This window comes from Odocoileus virginianus, chromosome 10 (assembly GCF_023699985.2).
Source record: "Odocoileus virginianus isolate 20LAN1187 ecotype Illinois chromosome 10, Ovbor_1.2, whole genome shotgun sequence".
NCBI lineage: Eukaryota > Metazoa > Chordata > Mammalia > Artiodactyla > Cervidae > Odocoileus > Odocoileus virginianus.
The window spans coordinates 37,204,445-37,228,202 of NC_069683.1; the positions used below are offsets into that span (position 1 = coordinate 37,204,445).

The window sequence follows — 23,758 nt, forward strand, 5'->3', positions numbered from 1 at the left end:
AACTAGATCCCACATGCCACAACTAAGACTCTATGTAGCCAAATAAATAAAAATAAATGTTTAAAAAAAAATAAATAAATAAATAAATAAAAGTCTCAGCTCATCTGAGCTCTTGTTTCCCTGAAATTTTTTCTATACTTTATTATGGCAATCTTATTCGCTCTGTTTTAAAAGTAATGTGCATATCTTTAAAGAATTCAATGTATAATACACATTGAGGGCCTTTTTCCTTCTGAAAAGTATCAACATTGTATTTTTACTGAACTCAAGATATTATTCTTTTTTAGAGAAGTTGATGCTGTGAAATCAAACTGACCTTTTATCAAGAACCAGAAAAACTCAAATTCAATAAATTATAAAACATATATCAGAAAACCCTATGCAATTCTTAAGAATTATGCTATAGAAGACTATCCCGTGACACAGGGAATGTTCATGATTAAGTTTGCTTTTCATTAAAGAAAAAAAAAAAAAAGATGGGTTATATAACAGTACATGTAGTAATATCCCTAAATTATTTTTAAGTGTATACATGTGAATTTATATTTTTATATATACACAGGAAAAAAAGGTTATATACAAAAATATTTAAAGTTTTTCTTTTGATAACATTTTTATTTTATTCTATGTGCTTTTCCTTACCTATCAAATTTATGTAATAAATATGTATTACTCCTATAATAGGCATTATTTTTAAAAAAATCAGCCAATCTAGAGAAAAAAATATTCCATAAAGTGTAAGACAAAAAAGTCTTAACATGAAACTTTTGCCTTTATAACTTTATACTTAAGCAAGCTTAGAAAAACATTTCTGGACACCAAACCAGGAAAAAAGAAAAAGGCCAAAACAAGACACCACCAGTTAGTCTAACTAAACAAACAAGTTGTAACGATCGTTCACACTTTTAGAAATTAAATGGGGCAAGTCACAAGAACTTCCTCACATTTCAAGTAAAAGAATGTTACAAACTACCTAATAACATTTAAAATAATTTTAAAATGTTGTATATCCCCCCAAATCCCTACAAAATGAAGACTCAGTAGGATAGGGATAATGAAGACAAAAGGAAAAATATCATTAATCAAATTACTTTAAATTGTGCCAAAATTTCCTAATAAAGTAAGCACTGTCACCTGTAAAGACTTAAAATCTTATAGAAAGAATAACTGTCTTTATTCAGGAATGTTTTTCTCATTGAAAATCAATTTGCAATAATCCAAAAACTTATCTGATTTACTCTTTCAATGGCAGTATCTAGATCATCCACTCAGAGTCTGTGTTCTAAAAGACTAGGGAAAAAAGTCATCTTAACCAGTTAAAACTTTATCATTCAAATACATACAGTTCTGTAAAATGCATATAAAATGGATCAACTAATTCTTAATTCACCCAAAAGTAAGACTACATTCACCTTCTTCTTTAGGAAATTATTTCAATTATTTTATCTTGAATTTTATTTTCAAATATATAAAAATATTATTTCAAAATTAGCTTTTCCTTAAATAAAATTTTGTATGACATTCATAAGAAACAAGATCAAACATAATGTATTCTCAAGTTACATGATGATTCTACTAAGACTTTAAATGAAATAGGAAACAAAGCCTCAAATCCATGAAAATAATAAAAACACATACTATTTTAAATAACGTGCCATTAAACTGACAATCAAGACATATGATTTTAACATTCAAAAACATAAATGATCATAATGAAACAAAAGCCAAACATCTCTCTCTCCACCTTTCTCATATTTAGAAATCTATAGAATTATAACCCAGCATATTATCATGTAATAAATGAATACACACCTTACTTTAGTATATGCCAAGGCAGACACACAAAAACAAGAAAAAAATTTTGAAATCAGAGTATAAAGGGACTCTGCTTTTTCAAACAATGCAGCACTGAAAGCCAGGTCAGCATCCTTGGGCATTACTAGGAAACTTTAGCACATCTGATATTTCCATCATCTTCAGAATTCCTCTGAACAATGAAAAAATCTCCCAGTCCCCTACCTCACCTGTCTACAGACTTCCTTTAGCTTTCCCCCCTCTACTGTGTAATAATGCTATTGCAGTTATTTTGGCCTTAAATATTCAGAGATACAACCCCCGCTCTGTATTAATTCAGTTCATTTTCTCACAGACACTGACTCAGCCGTGGGTTGTGCAGCACTGACGTTTCTAACCAAACAGCATCGTGTGAGCTGTGATCATCCCATTTCTCCATCTCTGTGCAGTGATTGGATATTGTAATTGATAGACAGGATGAAGAAAACTCAGGAGATGAGGGTTAGTGATATGTAGATATGTTGCCAAATACCATCTGTAAAGCTAATTCTAGCTCTGCCAGCTTGCCAGGTTTTAAAAAACTAGGATGCAGCTAACTTTCTTTTTTCCTTTCAATATTTTATTGTGTACCTTTCTGGGCAATAAATCTTCTCTTTAAAACCAAAGAGAAAATATTATCTGTACTTTAAGGAATCACGAAAAGAACTACTTTTTAAAGCAACCCAACTTTTCCATTTCTAAACTGCTGCTAGGACTAAAGAGCGACTTAAAAAGGAAACTGGAAAGCTCAATCTTCATGCAGAAGAAAGGAGCATGCGTACTTCTATGTGGGAATGAACCCTTGCGGCAAAGTCTGATATTGAATGTATGATGCATTTATCTTTAGTAACCTGAGCAGACTGCAGATTTGAGTTTTAAATAGCTGTATTCGACCCAATTCAAATATGCAAGAGCTTTTAGCATGTTGTCACTCTAGGGCATTTTAACATTAGTTATATAGAAAAGGTACTCTTTCTTTTTCCTTTTTAAATAGCAAAAACTCCTCTACTTTATAATTTAAAGAAAGGTGTCACATTTCAGGCCAAATAAATTTCAACTGAAATGACCTTTAACTTCTCGGCAAGCTACCAAACTCCTCAATATAAGTAATAACTATACAACTACTAGTCAGAAAGAAAAGTTGAGTAATTTTTCAACTAATTCATTTGTATGCACTTGCAGAGGAACCAGAGGGACCCTGAATTTCATCCCTATCAGCTTCCCTGTCTTGTCTTTTATATCAGTGTTATACCAATGAAATCTCCATGCAAAGAAACTTCACAAAAGAAAGGTATTATTAATTGTATTAGGTAAAAGAGAAATAATTCAATATTCACCAAACCCTCAAACCTCCAACATAAGCATATGAATATAGTAATTACTATTGCTACTTCTATAATTCAATTTTATCCTTGCCAGTTAGGAAAAGTAGAGAAAAAAAAAATCAAAGGAAAAGGATTTCAGAAAGCAGGCTATTCCAATATGTGAAAAGATAACTTTTTAGAAAAACTCCAAAAACTGACTCTTTTAATAAATATGCTTACTTCTTTATTGCTAAAGTCTAAGTGTTTTTAGCTCCAAAATTCACATACTGATACAGTATTTGTAGGTGAGGTAATTAGCTCATGAGGGAAGAGCACTCATGAATGGGACTAATACCTTTACAAAAGAGATCCCAGAAAGATCCCTAGTCCCTTCTACACCATAAGAGAACACAGGGAAAAAAAAATCTCTCTGAAGCAGGAGGCAAGCCCTTACCAGACACCATATGTGCCAGCGTTTTGATTTTGGACGTCCTAGCCTCCAGAACTACGTGAAACAAATTTCTGCTGTTTATAATATAGTCATATGGTATTCTGTTATAGCAGCCCTAACAGACTGAGCCATTTAGTTTTTGTAGATTTAAATCCCCAATTCTGTTTGAGGTGGCAATGTGAGCACTTATATTTCTAAGTCTCCATGATCTAGAGATGACCATATGACATAGTTCTAGCCAATAATTTATAAGCAGTTGCCTGCTAGAAATTTTTGAGAAATTTAATTTCCTGATATAAATGAAACCTCTTTCCCATTATCCCTGTCTCCATTCCTCCTTGTCTGGAGGGTGGGCATGATGGCTGGAACTGTATAGTAAGCCATTTTGTGATCATGAGGAAACCAGAGAAAAATCAAAGATCTATAAGTCTAAGTCTATATCAGGTATGCCTCCCTGTGGACTTTTGTGTACAAAAAAATAACCCCCTAACTTAAGCCAGTGTTTACTCTGGCTTTCTTTTACTCAGATATCCCTAAATAAAATACACAAGATTCAAAAAAAAATGATGCAAAAATATGTAGAAGGACATATGAAACAAAATTAGCCATGAAATGGTAACTTGAAACTGGGGAATGAGTACATAGGGGTTCATTATAACTGTTTTCTCTTATATGTATTTTAAATGCACCAAAATGAGTTACTGAAAATTTTTAAAAATAAAAAGAATAAGCAGTTTGTTTATAAATTCCAGCTTTGTAATTTATAAGTTGGATAGTCTTAGGTAAGTTTATTAACCTCATTTTTTCCATCTGTTAATTGGAGACAGTAATACTATTCATAGAGTTCAACCTTCAGATTTAGTCAAGGTAATTTCCAGAAGGTCCTTGGCAGGAATGCCCTCCATCTATCCAATTATCCAAGGATTAGTTCAAGTCTCATTTTTACCTGCTCAGACTGGCACTGATTTCTTCTCTGAACTCTTATTTTACTACAACTCATTATCACAATTTATTGCCCTCTTGTCCTCTGATTGCTTCATACCTGGATATTAAAGTCTTCCATGATGGTACTGTGACAAACTGCTGAATCTTTCCTGAACTGAGCACAGGTTCTCAACAATACTTATACTGTTAGTTTTTAATACTGCTCAATAAATTAACAATTAATTAAAAAACTACCACTTTAAAAAAGTCAAACTGAATTATTTTTTAAAGCATAGTAAGTTCTATAAGTACATAGGAACAAAAGCTCCCCAAAAGTAAACTGTTCTCCCATGGGCAGATTTTCCATGAATGAAGTTAAAATAAGGTCAAAGGATTTCCTCATCTTTCCACAAAAAAACAAAAAAATCAATAAATTTGCATTCACGTAAGCAACCAATAGTATTGCAATCATATTTAAAAAGAGCATCAGAAAGGTATTGATGTTATAGAAATCAGGAAGAGCTATATCTGTTACTGAAGTTAAATAACAACAAGTTTAAAACTGTTTTTAAAAATATTTCCCACTGTTTGCACATAGCTTTTATAAAGCAAACAATAGCTTATTTTTACCTTGTCACCACTTAATATACAATGCAGTCTTGTATATCAGAAAAATACTAAGAACTAGCAAGGGTAAGTTGAAAATCACCTGAAAAAATGTATACAACATATCAGATAAAAATACAGCCCCACATTTAATGAGATAAAACAAGTATCTCTACCTCAAAGACAAAATAAACATCCATGTAAACAGGCTGCAGAAAGAAAACTAGAGCACCAGCTGAAGGACACACACACGAAAAAAAAAAAAAAAAACCAAAAAACACTCACACCATTGCTGTGAACTTTATAATCAAAATCAACTCAACATCATTTTAGACCTCACCACAGTAAAAGTCCACAATAAAAAATACATCTTGTCAGGAGACTTGAATAGTACTCATCACTCATATTTTCTAGCCATGTATATGGTTTAAAAGTAGCTGAATCATTTCTTTAAAATTACAAAAAGGATTTCAATATCACTGCATGTTTTATTCTTTAAGAAAGGTGGTATTAGTTATCCTAGTTAGGAGAATTTTACATTCAAGTAAGTTAAATGTTCAATAATATCCCCCAACTCTCTATGAAAACAATGTTTACATACCTGCATTATGTGAGGTTTATGAGCTGTTAACACCTTAAAATATCAGATCATAAAGTCTTCTAAATGAACTGTTCCTCATTAAGTCACACAGCACAAAAAGAAAGCTTTAAAAATAATATATAAAAGGGCTGAAATTTTGAACCGAGTTTCACTTAATGCATCAAACTTTAAATGAACCAGGTGAGTCACAGCAGATAGACTGATTTTACCACTAGGATCAGGATGATAACCCAATATAAATATACACAGTTAAAAATGTACAGAGGCAAAGACTGACAAAAGCCTATAAATTATCATACACAATATATTTAGAGCATAAAATAAATTCCTATTAGAGAGTTTTAAATACAAAAAAATAATCTGTCTTGCCAGAGTTCCCAATTAACTATAGCATTGATTCATGGGGTCAACTAAGGATATTTTAACATTATTTAGAAACAGAAACAAAAATTCATAAAAATACAAATAAGAATTAAATAAACACAAATAAGAAAATTAAAAGGAAGATGTTTCCCTAGACGTTATTTAAAGAGAAATGCAAATATTCACAGTATTTTGTGAATTGACTCCCATCCTCTTGAAGGCTTTGCCACAACCAAACACAGCTTTGTCCTTCATAAAAATTAATTTTAGCAGAGTTCTGATATGTGAAATACATATTTTCTACCTACCTTGAATGTTTATAAAGTTTACGAGGTCTACTATGCAATTTCCGATCCCAGTTCTCTGGATCACTGGAGTTACTGTCATAGGGATGAGGCCGTCCTGCCATCCCACTTCAAGCTTCCTCACACTACTGCTCTGAAAGCACACATGTAGCACCCATAACCTACGTAAAAGAGTAGTGTTGACCTTTAAATCTATTCCATGCAGAATGAAATAGTCACAGAATTGTATATATTTTCTGATATTATTGTGATTTTTTTAAGTGATAAACAGGATTATTAAACATCAGACACAAAAAATGTCACAAATCAGATTCAAATAAACACCAGACATCTTTTTAGGTACTTTTCATTTGATTATCTGATTAAATGTGTTATTCCTGTGCAACATTTTAATAATGTGCCATTTGTATTTAGCAAATATACTTAACTGCCATTTGAGTACCTTATGCCTCACGTTTCCAAACATTAATATAGAACCAAAAAGACAAAAACAATTCCACAGAAGAATGATTCTTTTAGACAAAATTTCATTTGGAACACATTTCTTAATTACTTAAAGTTTAAGATGCTTAACAAATAAGTAAGATGACAATGCTGTTATTTCTTAAACCAAGTTAAAGACCATGAACAGAAATTTAATATTTGTTCAAAACTAAAAGTATGCAAACATCCTAATGTTTCTTTACAGTGTAATTATCAAAAAACATTGTATCAATATGATTCATGTATTTTATGCCTTTTCACACATAAGGCTTATGACTCTTAGTGCTACTACAGTCATCTGAAATTACAAGAAAACTCACTTAATAATAGCTTTACAAAATACCTGAACTGAGCACTTTAAAGTATATTCACTATCCAATTTAATCTTCACAATCGACTTACAAAGGTGGCATTATACTCCCCATATACTGAAGAGAAAAGAGTTTAGTAACTTTGACAAAGGTTACAATGCTGGTTAATGGCAGGATTCTAAAGAACAATGAGAATGTATTACTACACAGAATAAAGTATTGATCTTCAAAGATGGAAAAATGCTCAGACTGGAGTATTTTGTATAAAAATAGTAGGTCAGATTTGACTTTCAAAGACTGCACAAATACCAAAAGAAAAAACAAATAAGGTTAAACAATTTGAAAAAAGTCATATAAACTGGATTAGAATCCAGGTTTCCTGACACCCACTCCTGTATGCTTTGTAAATACTTTTCTAAGTCAGATTTGACAAACGGAAGTGAAGCGTGAGTTACGTATAATAGACAAAGGGATGAGAGGTAGTGGGATGGATGTCCACATTCTCCATCAAACAAACAAAGGCAAAGGGAATCCAGAATTGGGGAAATACTGTACCTCACTGAATTGTATAGGTTATTCCAGTACAAGTTCACCAAAAATGCCAAAGACAAACTCATGAAAACTGTTAAGTCTATTTCAGAGCTCATTAAAATAAATAATTTTAAAGAAACTATTTTTCTATAATTTTCTTCTTCATAGTTACCTAGTACTTTCTTTCCAAAACAACTGAAAAAAATCTAATAATACATGAACATGTTAATATAATAAATATGTAAATAAGGAGCTCAAACAGTGAAATAAAAATAGTAAAGGGGGAAAGAAGAAAATTATACAACAGCTAATTCAAATTTCTCAGCAAATGACACAGTTTATTTGCTTAATACTTCTGGAAAAGAAAATGTTTCCTGAAAGATTGCTGAATGATTAAAAATCAGTCAGATAGTATATGAATATAAAAACCACAAAATTATTATGAAAACAAAAAAAAACTCATTTGATTTTTTATACAGAAAAATAAAAATGTATTCACTAAATAAACTTTTTAAAACTTCAATTTGGTATTACAGTTAGGTATCTGTACTGAAAAGATGAGGCAAAAAAGAAATGTAAAAAAGAACAATCAGATAAAAGAGAAATTCAGATAGGAAACAATGGCCACAGATCAAAAGAGACCCAAAAAGTAAAAAAGAATAGTAGGGAAAATTGATAAAGGGGGGGAAGAAAGATGTAGACACAGCACGATCTGTAGAATGAGATTTAGAGCTTTTTCCCCTTACAGGATGGATAGGTTTTCCCGGAAGCTATTTCAGCTATTAGCATTTCCTTCAAGGGGCACATTAGCTTCTAACCCTTAACTATAAGACACAACCTTCTGGAAACCCACAGAAGGCCACTGAGTAAAGAATAATAAGCCTGGACTTCCTGGGGGGCCAGTGGTTAAGACTCCATGACCCCAGTGCAGGGGGTCTGGTTCAGCCCCTGATCGGGGAACTAAGATCCTACATGCCACATGGCAGGGCAAACAAACAAACAAAAATGAACAATCCTAAACCATGGGAGACACTGATTAAAAAATACAACCCCAAGGAATGAATAAATTTTGACTCATATTTTCCACTATTTTATAGTGGATGGCATATATCTAGTAGCAAGAAAATATCAGTATGTATTCCTAATCAATCCTACTGAAATTAACAACATGTATATTGCAGCCAGCCACAAGAAAGTAAAAAATGTTCAGATGAAGACTACTGAAAAAGTCAATTGAAAAATCATATTTACATTTCATTTGTTAATAAAACTTGAGTATCACCATGTGAAGGATTTCACCCCCACTTCTCATTACCAATAGTAAGCGTACAAACATATAAATGAAGTTGGAAAAAAATATGCCTGTGTTTGCCTCCACATGTTAGCATACTTTTAAATGCTACAGATTTAACTACAAATAGATAAAAAAGTAAATGACACATTATATGCTATTAATATTTTCAAATGCTAATCTTTTATATTTTAACCAATCTCTGTACCATACTCAGTGAAGTTATATTTATCTTATTTCATTTATTCATTCATGCACTTACTGAACACCTAACATAATATGCTAAGAAATTTACAGATGCTAAAGCAAGTTGGATGTTGTTTTTTTTTTCTTTTTAAAATTTTATTTATTTACTTTTGGCTCAGTAGTTGTGGCACACAGGCCCAGCTGCTTCACCACATATGGTATCTTCCCAAACCAGGAATTGAACCCAAGGTCCCTGCACTGGCAGCAAGACTCCCAACCACTGAACCACCAGGGAAGTCCCTTCAACGTTGTTCTTGTGCTCAAAAAATTCACTGTAGTATGGGAGAAAAAAACTCCACTAACAGCTCTATACCACTTACTCCTGTATCTCTCCTACCTGAGTAGTCTTGTGCCATCACCCCAATTCTTCAACCTCGTTAAATCTTGGATGTTCTTTGGGATTCCATCTTCATCTGCTAGGTCCAGGAAGACAGCAGACAAAGAAATAAGAATCAAACCCTTGAGATCACCAGGTTTTACATACAACATATACTGAATCAAAAAGCCAGAAGTCATCCTTGACCTCTCCTTTCCTACCACCAAATCTAACTTCAAATTCTTCTCTTGACTCCTTCTCTCTCTTATCAATCATAAGGCGATTGCCTTCATTTAAACCCTTAACATCTATCAATAAACCTCTTAGTTGACTTATCTCATTCAATTCCACATTTGCTCTGCCATAATCAATTTAGACAATCGGTCTAAAACTTTTAATGATTCTTTATTTCCTGATCTAAATTCTTTACCATAAAAAGTTCTTTAAAATCTGACACTTTCATCCTCAATGTCTACTTCATATTAGGCAAAATAAAGATCTTGTTGGGATTTTGTAATCATCAAAAAATAATTACTAGGTTATTGGAAACAAACAAAACAAAGACAAAATGTAACAATTCATTACTATTTTTAAGTATGACAGAAATAATGTAAACTCTAAATAATTTAGAAATAATCTGTACAGAGGATGGATCAACTAGGATGGCCTATTGGCTAAAGACATGCATTCAAGACACTGCCAAAAGTCAATTGTGAAAAAAAGTGATTCAATTACTTCTCCTCTTGGATATTACTATCTTTAGAAGAAAAAAAGGTGTGGAGGAAACCAGAATCTTTACAACTACAATATCATAAGTAAGTACTCCCTAGGACACTACTTCCAGGTAGCATTACTTGATGACAATGACCCACAGAAGAGTTAAAAAAAAAACCATGATAGTATATGGATACAAGTTATTCTGTCCTTACTATTATCAATGTGCTAGGAAGTTTATCTATTTTCTCTTATTTAAAGCTCAAAACAACCCAATAACATTACTACCCTGTTTCACAGGTGAGGAAACGTTAGGGCTAAGATGAGAATTCCAGCCTAACTGAAAGCCCATGTTCTTTCCAACATAATAAGCGAAGTACGCAGAAATTCATATATTTGCTCCTTATTGCTAACAGATGTAGCGTTTTAACGGCAGCCATCTTGTAGCTTTCCCCAAACTACTGAGATCTCACTCTAAATAGGGTCACTACACAAGAGCTTTTCTGTTAAGTGAAATTGTTTTTCTCTCTCAAACTCTGAAAACAAAGTAATTCAAGTGAGGTGTTTATTGGAGAGAAAGACCTTAAAGAAAAAGAAACCAGTGAAGAGAGCAGAATCACACAGTGATACCGGGGGCAGTCACCAAGGACTGCCTTCAGCTGCACAGAAAGCCAAATATCCAGAGGAATGGTGGGAAAGACTGACCAAAAGGCAGTCAAGAAGGCACCTGAGCTAGTAAAATGTCCTAAGGTAACCTTTCCTATGTGGAAAAGATCAAAAGGAGTGATAGCCTCACAAGGCAAATGAGTCATTTGAGATGGGCAGACTGAAAGAGCAAACACCTAAACACTGACATATTCAGAGGGGTCTAGATGTAGGAACAATTTCTGAAGGGCCAGAAACTTGAGGGATCATTTGATGAGATTCCCTCTTATAGCCATAAAAGAGAGACTATACCATCTTAAAGGCACAAAATACATAATATAGATGTAACTGTGAAAGAAAAAGAACAGGTGGAAGCAACTTTTAAAACTTCCTGCAAACACAGTTGAGAGAAATGATCATGCAAGTCTCCTGCAAATAACAACTATTTAAACCTGGATAAAATTTTTTTAAATTGTTTTAAAGCATTTTTTGGAAAGTGTCACAAAGTACAGAGTAGTAAAAGAAGAGTTTACTCTTGAAAAACTCCAACTGAAAGGGAACAGAATCATGAGATTAACTTGAAGTTTTTCTATTGAGGGCCCTTCCTATCCCCTGACAGATAAGGTGAAGGCAGTCACAAAGCTCAAAGTGGTAGACAAAATAGTTCAGGGCTTGAAGTGCAGCAGGAAATTTAAGGTAGACATACCAGGAATGGAAGAACCACGAGAGCATAAAAATCTGAGCATAAACTCTGCTCAGTTAAATTACACATGAATGGGGGGTTGGGGAGGAGACCCCAGGTAGTCTCTATGGTAGACCATAGAAGAATTGAAAGCTGCATGATGTAAGATCTATATAAGTTTGATGCTTTTTAAACCAAATGCATTCCCCAACCATACACAGCCCAAGCAGCAGAAAGCTGAAGCCCTTACTGGTTTGGAGGTGTCAGAGGACAGAGATTACTCTTGGCAGACAAAATCGGTGTTAGGAGGAATCCCCAGAAGCAGGGAACCACAGGGCAGGTGAGCTCCAAAATTTGACTATAAACTCTGCGCAAGTTTTTGGCTGACCAAATTACACAGGTACAGAGAGCCCTACCCTTAACCTATTCCCCAGGAGGCCAAGCTAAGAAAACAAGTAGCTGAAAGAACAGAACTGAGCACAGGCATCAGCTGTCTCACACAATGCGAGCTTCCCCAACGGTTCACACCACAGAGAGTCTGCCTGCGATGCTGGAGAGAGACATGGGTTCAATTCCTGGGTCCAGAAGATCCCCTGGAGAAAGAAATGGAAACCCACTCCAGTGTTCTTGCCTGGAGAATCCAATGGACAGAGGAGCCTGGTGGGCTACAGTCCATGGGGTCACAGAGAGTCGGGACATGACTGAGCCACTAACACTTTCCCTTTCACACTGCATAGGAAACAAAGTTTGCAGACTGAATCCAGGCAAGTTAAAGGTCCACTAGAACCAAAAAACCCAACAATCCTCACAAAACACCAAACATTTCAACACAAAATTATAAGATACAAAGAAACAAGACAGTAAAAAGGCAGTCAATAGAAACTGACTCCAAGTGTGTCTGAGGCAGGAGATAGTTGGGCCTCGGACTAGGCATTTACAACTGACCTCTTGTTTACATTTCTAAGGGCAAGAGAAAGAAGGGCTTCAGGCTGGACACTTAGAACTAGCCTCCTGTTTACATTTTCTGAGACAGGAGATAGGTGGGCTCCAGGTAAGGCATTTATAATCAGCCTCCTGTTTGCCCTCCGAAATGAAAGCAACAACAGAAACAGGGTAAATAGACAGGCTTTCTCTCCTGTGGATACCTTAAGAAAACAGTCATGGCAGGAATAGACTGGGGCTAAGCCTTGTTTGAGTAAAGGATCATGATGCCATATACTTCCAGAATACTCTTGGGTAAGGGAGACACAGGTTCAATCTGTGGTCCAGGAAGATCCCACATGCCACGGAACAACTAAGCCAGTGCACCACGACTAATACTCTAGTTCATGAGCCGTAACTGCTGAGCTCAAGCATCCTAGAGCCCATGTTCTGCAACAAGAGAAACCCCTGTAATAAGAAATCCATGCAGCACAGCTAGAGAAAGCCCATGTACAACAACGAAGACCCAGCGTAGCCATAAATAAAATAAATCTTTTTAAAAATCCTTTTAAAAATAAAATAAAAAGCATGGTACAGATACATATTGTGTACTCCATTATAGTCTTAAAATATGTATGCAAACACTCACTCATGTTTTTATGTTTTTAAAATGTCTAGCAGTATCACATAAAACTTATACTTAGTTGCCTCTGAGGAAAGGCTGAAGTGAGACTTAGCGACTCGGACGGTAGATCTGCCTGCAATGCAGGAGACCCAGGTTTAACCCCTGGGTCGGGAAGTTCCCTGGAAAAGGAAATGGCTACCCATTCCTGTATTCCTGCCTGGAGAATTCCATGGACAAAGGGGTCATGGGGTCACAAAGAGTCAGACATGACAGAGCAAATAACACTTCACTTTTCATTGTACTTCTTACACTATCTGACAATATCACACATTGTTTTCAAAACTGGGGAAGGGGGGGTTAAGTATTTGGAGATGGCGTTGTTACAGAAATTTTCTTCCTTGTTTAATTTTACTGCTTACCTATAATTCTGTTTTTGTTTCTGACTGCTTAAATATGGTCAATACATACTGTAGGGGAGGAAAAATCTTTTTGCCCTACCCTTCCTAAGTTTTCAACTGGCATCCCTGTAACAAGACAGATTAACAAAAGAAAAGCATACAAATTTATTTAATGTAAGTTTTACTGGGTTGGCCAGAAGGTTCATCCATTTTTTTTCTGTAAGATCTTACAAAAAACCCAAACAAACTTTTTGGCCAACCCAGTACTTGACACTGGAGCCTTCTTAAGGAAATGAAGACCTGAAGAAAGAATTAAACCTGAGTGCTCTCATGCCAAGTTTGATGAAAAGCAGAAAATCATGGAAAGATATGACAGGACAAAGAGGATGAGCTGAGTAGAGTGAACTTACTAGTATTAGCTGTTGTTCAGATTTCTATGTTCCTTCACCTTGAGCTAAAGATGCTCCCTTCCTCTGGGCATAGGAAAGAAACTTCTCATGAGGACTTTATAACCTGCTTTAAAGGCAGGTCGGAAAGCTCCTCCAGCATATGCTGTTGCTCTAATTCCTTCTGCTTAAAATATTCAATATATGAAGGCTACATACTTTGGGGTAGCAAGTTCTGAACCCCATCATTATGCATTGGTAGAATATATTTCTGCCACATCTTCCCTTAAACTGTAAGACTCCTTGAAGGCAAGATCAAAGTATGACTCATATTTGTGTTCCCACAGCTTAGCACATGTTGTATGCAAGCTTTCACAAAATATTTTAATGAATAAAATTAAGATAAAAGGAAGCTAAAGGGCTTTTCATTTAACACAATCCACTACTATGAAGATTTACAGGGAGTCTTTAACTTAGTTTGGGCTTCCCTCAGAGCTCAGTAGTAAAGAATCCACCTGCAATGCAGGAGACCCCGGTCTGATTTCTGGGTCGGGAAGATCCACTGGGGAAGGAATAGGCTACAGTATCTTGGGCTTCCCTGGTGGCTCAACTGGTATAGAATCCGCCTGCAATGCAGGAGACCTGGGTTTGATCCCTGGGTTAAGAAGATCCCCTGGAGAAAGGGTCAGTAAAGCCTACCCACTCCAGTATTCTGGCCTGGAGAATTCCATGGATTGTATAGCCCATGGGGGCGCAAAGAGTCAGACATGACTGAGTGACTTTCACTTTAACTTAGTTTAACTTAATTGCTTATCTTTGAAAAGAATTGTATTGTACAATCATACCCACCAATCATGCAAATCATACCCACCATTCTTGCCAATTTTACCCTCAAATGAGCAAAGAGCACCTGATGCCAATACTCACTTTTAGGAACTATACACTAAGAAAATGGTGTTAGAGGATGGAACATAACAAACATTCCTGTAAACATTTTTAAAGATATTATCAAATGATCCTAATATTCCCCAAAAGATTCCTCAAAGCTGCCTGTCTAAATCTCACAGAAGCACTTTCAATTGTCAAGACTTGTATTTTTTTTTAATTGGCTGCAACTAAAATAAAGCCAGTAAATAAAACTGAAAATTTTATTCAGGGCACTTTTATATTATATCTGACTAAATTTTATGTAAATAGTTCCAGGATATCAAATTCAACTGACTTATGTTTTCATTCAAAATCTATTCATTGAGTACTCAGTATCTTTCCAGGCACTCTGCTAACTGCTAGGGATACCCGCAGAGAAGGCAATGGCAACCCACTCCAGTACTCTTGCCTGGAAAATCCCATGGATGGAGGAGCCAGGGGGAATAATAGTCCATGGGGGTCGCGAAGAGTCGGACACAACTTCACTTTCACTTTTCACTTTAATGCACTGGAGAAGGAAATGGCAACCCACTCCAGTGTTCTTGCCTGGAGAATCCCAGGGACGGGGGAGCCTGGTGGGCTGCCGTCTATGGGGTCACACAGAGTCGGACATGACTGAAGCGACTTAGCAGCAGCAGCAGCAGGGATACCCTAACAAACAGATTTAATAAAATTGCATGAATTTTCCATTAAGAGTAGGGTACTTTGTCTATTTGAAAGACTTCTTAATCAAATCAACCAAAATGTAAGACTTCCAAAGTCAGCTCATATTCACTTCTTGAACTTCCAGGTGTGACTTGCAGATAAAATCTCTGATTTGATTGATCTTATCACTTTTATAGAATTTCTATTGAAATTTTGCTAACTTCTTGTTTAAGACATTAACACTTCAAGAACCATTTATTTTTTTCCCATCTTAAACAGCTCAATCAATGTTTGAAAAATCTTTCTCTATCTTACGCATTTTCTAAATGCCTATATTACATAATTAGCATTATAATGAACTAGATGCTGTTTACAGTGCTAAATTCTTAAAGCTCACTGAAAGGCATATATGATTTTTTTTAATTTTCTAAAAAAAGCATCAATGTTTTATTTTCTATGTGTGTGTCCCTATTTTTCCTTTTCTTCTATGACTAAATAGTAATGCCTTCAAAACCGGAAACATCTCAGTTGAAGCAAATCACCTTGACATAAAATTTAATATAGGCAAATCCCCAATAAGCTGATGAAGTGCCCTAAATCAAAGGAGATTATATTCAACTCCTTAAGAACCAGCACCCTTTAAACAAAGGCAGACTCCAGTAATGTTCTATTTTTTCCTCCATGATCCTTTAAACAAAGTCAGACTTTTAAACAATGTCTTCTTTTTCCCCTCTGAGAGGTTTTCAAAATAAGTTACATGATATTTTTCATATAACTTTTACTGTGCTGTTGCATTTTGACCCATTATCCCATTACCTTCCATTCCTTTCTGATTTCTGCTTATTTAACTGCCCTCAATTGAATAAGACAGAAAAGGCCCTAAGCATGACTCAAGCTCCAGACTGCAGTACTGCCCAACAGAACTTTGTGTGACAAAGAAAATGTTCTATGTCTGCACCATCCAAAGAGCAGCCACGAGCCACAGGTGGCAATAAAACACTTGAAACGTACAACCAATGAAATGAATTTTTAATTTTCCATTTTAATTCATTTAAATTTGAATAGCAATATGTGGCTGAGCTGAGAAAGGAAGAATTGATGCTTTTGAACTGTGGTGTTGGAGAAGACTCTTGAGAGTCTCTTGGACAGCAAGGATATCCAACCAGTGAATCTTAAAGGAAATCAGTCCTGAATATTCATTGGAAGGACTGATGCTGAAGCTGAAACTCCAATACTTTGGCCACCTGGTGCAAAGAACTGACTCGCTGGAAAAGACCCTGATGCTGGGAAAGACTGAAGGCAGAAGGAGAAGGGGACAAGAGGATAAGATGGTTGGATGGCATCACTGACTCAATGGACATGAGTTTGAATAAGCTCCAGGAGTTGGTAATGGACAGGGAAGCTTGACGTGCTGCAGTCCATGGGGTCACAAAGAGTTGGACATGACTGAGCAACTGAACTGAACTAATGTGGCTGTAACTACCATCTATGCTAGAATAATAAGCAATGACCAGTAAGTATCAGAATGGCTTCCTGAACAATATGATCACAATTATGCACCTGAAATACTTCCTTAGGTATCTGAGCTTTAAAATTTACATTTAATGTAGTCAACAAGGAGATGATTTTTAAAATGTCATGCCATTTTTCTCTATGGTACATTCTCTCTTCCCTTTTCTCTACTCTTCCACCTGACATTCACATTACAGAAAATAGAGGAGATGGCCAGGACGCTGGAGTAGGAAGACCTTGAACCCATCTCCATCCACAGACACATCAAAATTACTACTTACAGAGCAACTATCTAAAGGAACAACTTGAAGATTAGATTGCTGCAGGAAACTTGCTGCAGAAAAGATTTTCCTCAGCTAAAGACATAAAGGAACCACATGAGAAAGATAGGAAGGGTGGAGACACTGTACTGTCAGGACCCTCATCACTTGCTTCAGTTCAGTTCAGTCGCTCAGTCGTGTCCGACTCTTTGTGACCCCATGAATCGCAGCATGCCAGGCCTCCCTATCCATCACCAACTCCCGGAGTTTACTCAAACTCATGCCCATTGAGTCAGTGATGTCATCCAGTCATCTCATGCTCTGCTGTCCCCCTTCTCCTCCTGCCCCCAATCCCTCCCAGCATCAGGGTCTTTTCCAATGAGTCAACTCTTCGCATGAGGTAGCCAAAGTGCTGGAGTTTCAGCTTCAGCATCAGTCCTTCCAATGAACACTCAGGCCTGATCTCCTTCAGGATGGACTGGTTGGATCTCCTTGCAGTCCAAGGGACTCTCAAGGGTCTTCTCCAGCACCATAGTTCAAAAGCAATGATTTTTCAGTGCTCAGCTTTCTTCACAGTCCAACTCTCACATCCATACATGACTACTGGAAAAACCATAGCCTTGACCAGATGGACCTTTGTTGGCAAAGTAATGTCTCTGCTTTTTAATGTGTCTAGGTTTCACTTGCTTAGCAACCCACAAATAGGAAAAATATCATAATTGATCATCCCCAAGGAAAGGGGCTCAAGCCCCACATCAGGTTTCCCAGTCCATGGGGGCATGCACCAGGAAACAAGTCTAGCTTTGAAAACAGGAAAGCTTATGTTTGGGAGCATGAGAGGCAGCGAGGGGGTGTTAGGAAACTGAGATTCTGCTCTCAAAGGGAGCACACAAAATCTCAGCATGCTCCAAGTCCCAAGCAGAGGCAATAGTTTGAAAGGAGCTTGGGCAAGACCCATTTGCTGATCTTGGAGAGCCTCCCAGAGAAACAAGAGGCAAATGGGACACTCCTTGGGGGAGAAAATGATGACAATAGCTGTTTGGGGGAGCTTGTCCTACCATGCTAATGCTAATACAGGCAATCTCCATTCTGGAATGTTCCCTCTATTCTATTAGTGCCAGGGACCCAATTCAACCCTCCAATGAGCCAGCAGCAGTCCTGTGCCCACCAGGCCCTACAAAAAGCCACACAAGAAGCCTATCCTGCCTTCCAGGAGGCTTGCAGTCACCACATAAGACACAGCTAACTCGACAGAGGACAGGCCTGCCTAGCAGCACACTCACAGTACTCAGCCCCAGAACAACGTAACAGTTCATGAAGCTCACATAAAAGGCACCTTTAGAGCACACAGCTCTGGTAACCAGAGTGGAGTGTGCTGCTGGGCCCCATAGGACATCTCCTACATGAGGCCACCTCGAGATAAGGAAACATACATAACCCAACTAAGACACCGAAAGAAATACAAAGATCTGGCCAGATAAGGAGATAGAGGACTATATTCCAAATGAATGAATGAGACATAATCTGAGAAAAAGAACTAAATGAAGATATGCAATCTACCTGAAAAAAGTTCAAGGTAGTGATCATAAAGATACTCAACAAACTCAGAGGAATGAATGAATGGTGAGAAGTTTAACAGCTAGAAATAAAAAGAAGAACAAAGCATATAGAATAACTGAAATTAAAAATACGTGGAACCAATGAGCAATCTGGAAGACAAAATACTGTAAATCACCTGAGCTGAACAGAAAAAAAGAATGGAAAATTTTTAAATGAGGATATAGTTTAAGAAACCTCTGGGACAACATCAAGCATACTAACATTATAGGGGTCCCAGAAGGAGAAGATAGAGTGAGAAAGGGGACAGAGAACTTACTTGAAGACACTATAGCTGAATACTTCCCTAACCCAGGAAATGAAAACACATTCAGGTTCAGGAAGCATGGAACGTCCACTCCAGGTAAGAACACTGGAGTGGGTTGCCATTTCCTTCTCCGTGGGATTTTCCTGACCCAAAGACCAAACCCGGGTTTCCTGCTTTGCAGGCTGAGTCTTTATGGTCTGAGCCACCAGGAAGAGCATAGGAGCATATATATGGGTTTTGTTTTGTTCTAATCACACCAAAACAAATTATAATTAAAATGGCAAAAGTTAAAGATAAGAAAATCTTAAAAGCAGTGAAAGAAAAGCTAACTAGTTACACACAAGGAACTCCCAAAAGACCACCAGCTGACTTTTCAGAAGCTGCAGACCAAAAGGGAGTGGCATGACATATTCAAAGTGAAGAAAGAAAAAAACCTACAACCAAGAATACTCTACCCAGAAAGGTTATTGTTCAGATTTGAAGGGGAAACAGACTTTAGAGATCAGCAAAACCTAAAAGAGGTCAGCATCACTCACTAAACCAGCCTTACAAAAAATGTTGAAAGAACTTCTATAAGTAGAAAAGAAAGGTCCACTGCTAGAAATATGAAAATTATAAAGGAAAAAAAAAACTTGTAAAGGTAAACATACAGTATAGGTAACAGATCAACCATTATATAGTAGCAGGAAAGTTAAAGACAAAGGTAATAAAATAATGTATGGCTATAATATATAGAAAAATTTTAAATATGATGTCAAAAATAATAAATATGTGTAGGATAAAAATGAGGGTGGTTAGAATTTGTTCAAAATTAAGAGATCAATTTAAAACAATCATATACATGTGTATACATATATTTATTAACCTCATTGTAACCACAAACCAAAACTCTGTAATAAATACAAACACACAAAAAGGAGAAAAATTCAAACATAACACTGAAGACAGTCATCAAATCACAAGGGAAGATAGCAAAAGAACTACAAATAATTACAAAAGCAATCAGCAAATAATTAAAATGGCAAAGTATAAACCTATCAATAATTAATGTAAATGGACTAAATGCTCTAATGAAAAGAGAGTGGCTGAATAGATTAAAAAAAAAAAAAAGACCAGGGAGACCTGGGTTAGATCCCTGGATCAGAAAGATCCCATGGAGAAGGAAATAGCAACCTCTCCCAATACTCTTACCTGGAGAATCCCCATGGATGGAGGAGCCTGGGAGGCTACAGTCCATGGGGTCACAAAGATTCAGACACAACTGAGAGACTAACACTTTCACTTTACATGCTCATATAAGAAAGTCACTTCAGATTTAAAGATATACACAAAAAGAAACTGATGAGATCTTATTCCATGTAAGTGGAAATGAAAAGAAAGCTGGTATATCAATACTTATATCAGACAAAACAGACTTTAATACAAAGACTATAACAAAAGAAGGTCATTACATAATGATAAAGGAATCAATCCAACAAGAAGATATAAACAATTATAAATATACATGCACTCAATGTAGGAGCACCTAAATATATAAGATATATTAACAAACATAAAGGGAGAAACTGATAGCAATACAGTAACTGCAGCAAACTTTAAAACCTAACTTATGTCAATGGACAGATCATCCAGATGGAAAATCAATAATGAAACACTGGCCTTATATAATACATTAGAGCAGATGATTTAATAGATATATACAGAACACTTCACCCAAGCCAGCAGAATATACACATCCTTTTCAGTGCAAATAGGTAGACCAAAAGTTCAGCCACAGAACAATTCTCAAAAAATTTAAGAATGCTGAAATTATAATTATCTTTTCTTAGTAAAAAGTAAAAAAAAAAAAAAAGTAAAAAGACTAGAAATGAACTACAAGGAAAAAAGCTATAAAGACACAAATGTGAAGGATAAAAAAAAATGCTACTAAACAATCAATGGTTTATTGGCGAAATCGGAAAGGAAATCAGAAAATACCTGAAGACAAATGAAAATGGAAATACAACAATCCAAATCTAATGGGGCACATCAAAAGCAGTTCTCTCCCTATGAGGGAAGTTTACAGTGATACAGGCCTACCTCAGGAAACAAGGAAAATCTCAAACAATCTAACCTTATACCTAAAGGAACCAGAAAAAGAAAAAACAAACCCAAAATTAGTAGAAGGAAAGAAATAATATAGAGCAGAAATAAATGAAAGAGACTTTAAAAAAATAATAAAGACCAATAAATTAGTAATTCTTTGAAAAGATAAAATTGATAAACCTTTAATCAGACTCATCAAGAAAAAAAGAGCCCAAATAAATAAAATCAGAAATGAAAAGAAATAAAATAGAAACAACACCACAGAAACACAAAGGATCATGTTACTAAGAACAAATATATTCCAATGAAATGGACAACCTAGAAGAAATGGATAAATTCCTAGAAACATGTGATCTTCAAAAACTGAATCAGGAAGAAGTAAAAAATATGAGTAGACCAATTACCAGTAATAAAGTTGAATCAATTAAAAAAAATTCCCAACAAACAAAAGTCCAGGACCAGATTCTACAGGTAGATTTTACAGACTTTACAGAATTTACAGGTAGATTCTTCAAAACATTTAAAGAAGAGCTAACACTCATCCTTCTTAAACTATTACAAAATACTGAAGAGATAGGAATGCCTCTTAACTCATTCTACAAGGCCTGTATCACCTTGATATCAAAACCAGGCAGATACCACAAAAAAAATTACAGGCTAATATCACTGATGAACACTGATGCAAAATCTTCAACAAAACATGAGCAAACCAAATTCAACAATAAATAAAAAGGATCACACACCATTATCAAGAGGGATTTATCCCAGGTATGCAAAGATTTTTCAGTATCTCCAAATCAAAGTGATATACCACACTGGCAAGCTGAAGAATAAATAAGACCACATATTACAAAACCACAACTAACACCATACTCAACAGTGAAAAACTGAAAGCATTTCCTCTAAAATCAGAAATAAGACAAGGATGCCCACTCTTGCACTTTTATTCAACAGTGTTGGGCAGTCCTAGCCCTAGTAACCAGACAAGAAAAAGAAATAAAAGAAATCCAAATTAGAAAGGAAGAAGTAAAACTCCCAGTTTACAGATGATATGATACTAAGTACTGCTGCTGCTAAGTCACTTCAGTCGTGTCGGACTCTATGTGACCCCATAGACAGCAGACCACCAGGCTCCGCCTTCCCTGGGATTCTCCAGGCAAGAACAATGGAGTGGGTTGACATTTCCTTCTCCAGTTCATGAAAGTGAAAAATGAAAGTGAAGTCGCTCAGTGGTGTCCGACTCTTCTCAACCCCATGGACTGCAGCCCACCAGGCTCCTCCGTCCATGGGATTTTCCAGGCAAGAGTACTGGAGTGGGGTGCCAAGAAAATCCTAAATACACTACTAAAACCCACTAAACAAATGATTTCAGTAAAGTTGCATTGTTGGTAGGAATGTAAACTGGTGCAACCACTATGGACAACAGTATAGAAGCTTCTCAAAAAATTAAAAACAGAACTTCCATATTATCCACTAGTTTGACTTCTAAGTATTTACCTTAAGAAAACAAAAACACCCATTTGAAAAGATATATGCACCCTATGTTCACTGAAGCATTATTTACAATAGCCAAAATTCGGAAGCAACCTAAGTGCCCATCGATAGATGAATGGATAAAGAAGATACGGTCTATAAATACAATGAAACATTTTTCAGTCATAAAAAAAAAAACCTGACATTTGCAACAACATGAGTAGATCTAGAGAGCCTAATAATAAGTGAAGTCAGTCAAATACCACATGATCTCTCTCATATGTGAAATCTAAAAAACAAAATGCAAACAGACTCACGACACTGAGAACAAACAGGTGGTATCTAGAGGGAAGTATGGGGGAAGCTGAAACAGGTGAAGGAGATTAACAGGTACAATCCTCCCATTAAAAAACAAATAAACCATGGGGGTGTGATATACAGCATAAGGATATGGTCACTATATGGGGAGAGATAGTTTTGGATTTATCATGGTCATTTCACAATGTATGCAAATATCAAATCATCATGTAGTACACCTGAAATTAACATAATATTGTACGTCAACTATATTCCAATTTTTTACTTAAAATACCAGATGTCAACGGATGCCAACATGAAAAGCAAGAAAGAGAACCCTTATGTTCAATGTGGACTAGAATAAAGAAAAATAACTTTTTAAATTTCCAGTGGAAGTGTCATATTGTCAAGGCTGTAAATAGCCATTTGAATTTGTTCCCTACAAATGAGACAGCTAGATGTAAATGTAAATTTCCCTCATGTGTCTTAAGATTACCAGAAGGTGTTATTTTCTGAGTATAAACACAATACAAAGTGTTAAAAAGTTATATTCCCTTTACTATTTACACAGCACTTTTACATAATTTATTTCATTATTAAACTCCTGACAATTATGTTCAACCTCCATTTTTCATGTGAGCCAACAAAGTCTCAGAGTAGTTAAGTAACTTTTATGTCATAGACCTAACAGTTAGCTTTAAACACAGATCTAAATGATCCCAAATAAGGTATTCCAAGTAGAAAAGTATGATTACAATG

At 35.8% G+C, this 23,758-nt stretch overlaps 1 protein-coding gene across 9 annotated transcripts in view; it reads right to left on the bottom strand.

The window, feature by feature from the left end:
* Positions 1-23,758, bottom strand: part of BTBD10 (BTB domain containing 10) — a 69,909-nt gene that overhangs the window by 41,851 nt on the left and 4,300 nt on the right. Inside the window, exons 2-3 of one of the 9 annotated variants that reach the window (XM_020873059.2) lie at positions 9,587-9,662; positions 6,391-6,548 (exon numbers count right to left, since the gene is read on the bottom strand). The exons of 1 other annotated variant lie outside the window; for it this stretch is intronic. In XM_020873059.2, the coding sequence (XP_020728718.2) occupies positions 6,391-6,491 (101 nt within the window). In that variant the 5' untranslated portion in view covers positions 6,492-6,548; positions 9,587-9,662. Of the gene's footprint in view, positions 1-1,812; positions 2,185-5,719; positions 5,824-6,390; positions 6,549-9,586; positions 9,666-23,758 lie in introns of those variants that run through there. 7 more of the 9 variants (XM_020873060.2, XM_020873063.2, XM_020873061.2 and 4 more) reach the window with 7 other exon arrangements.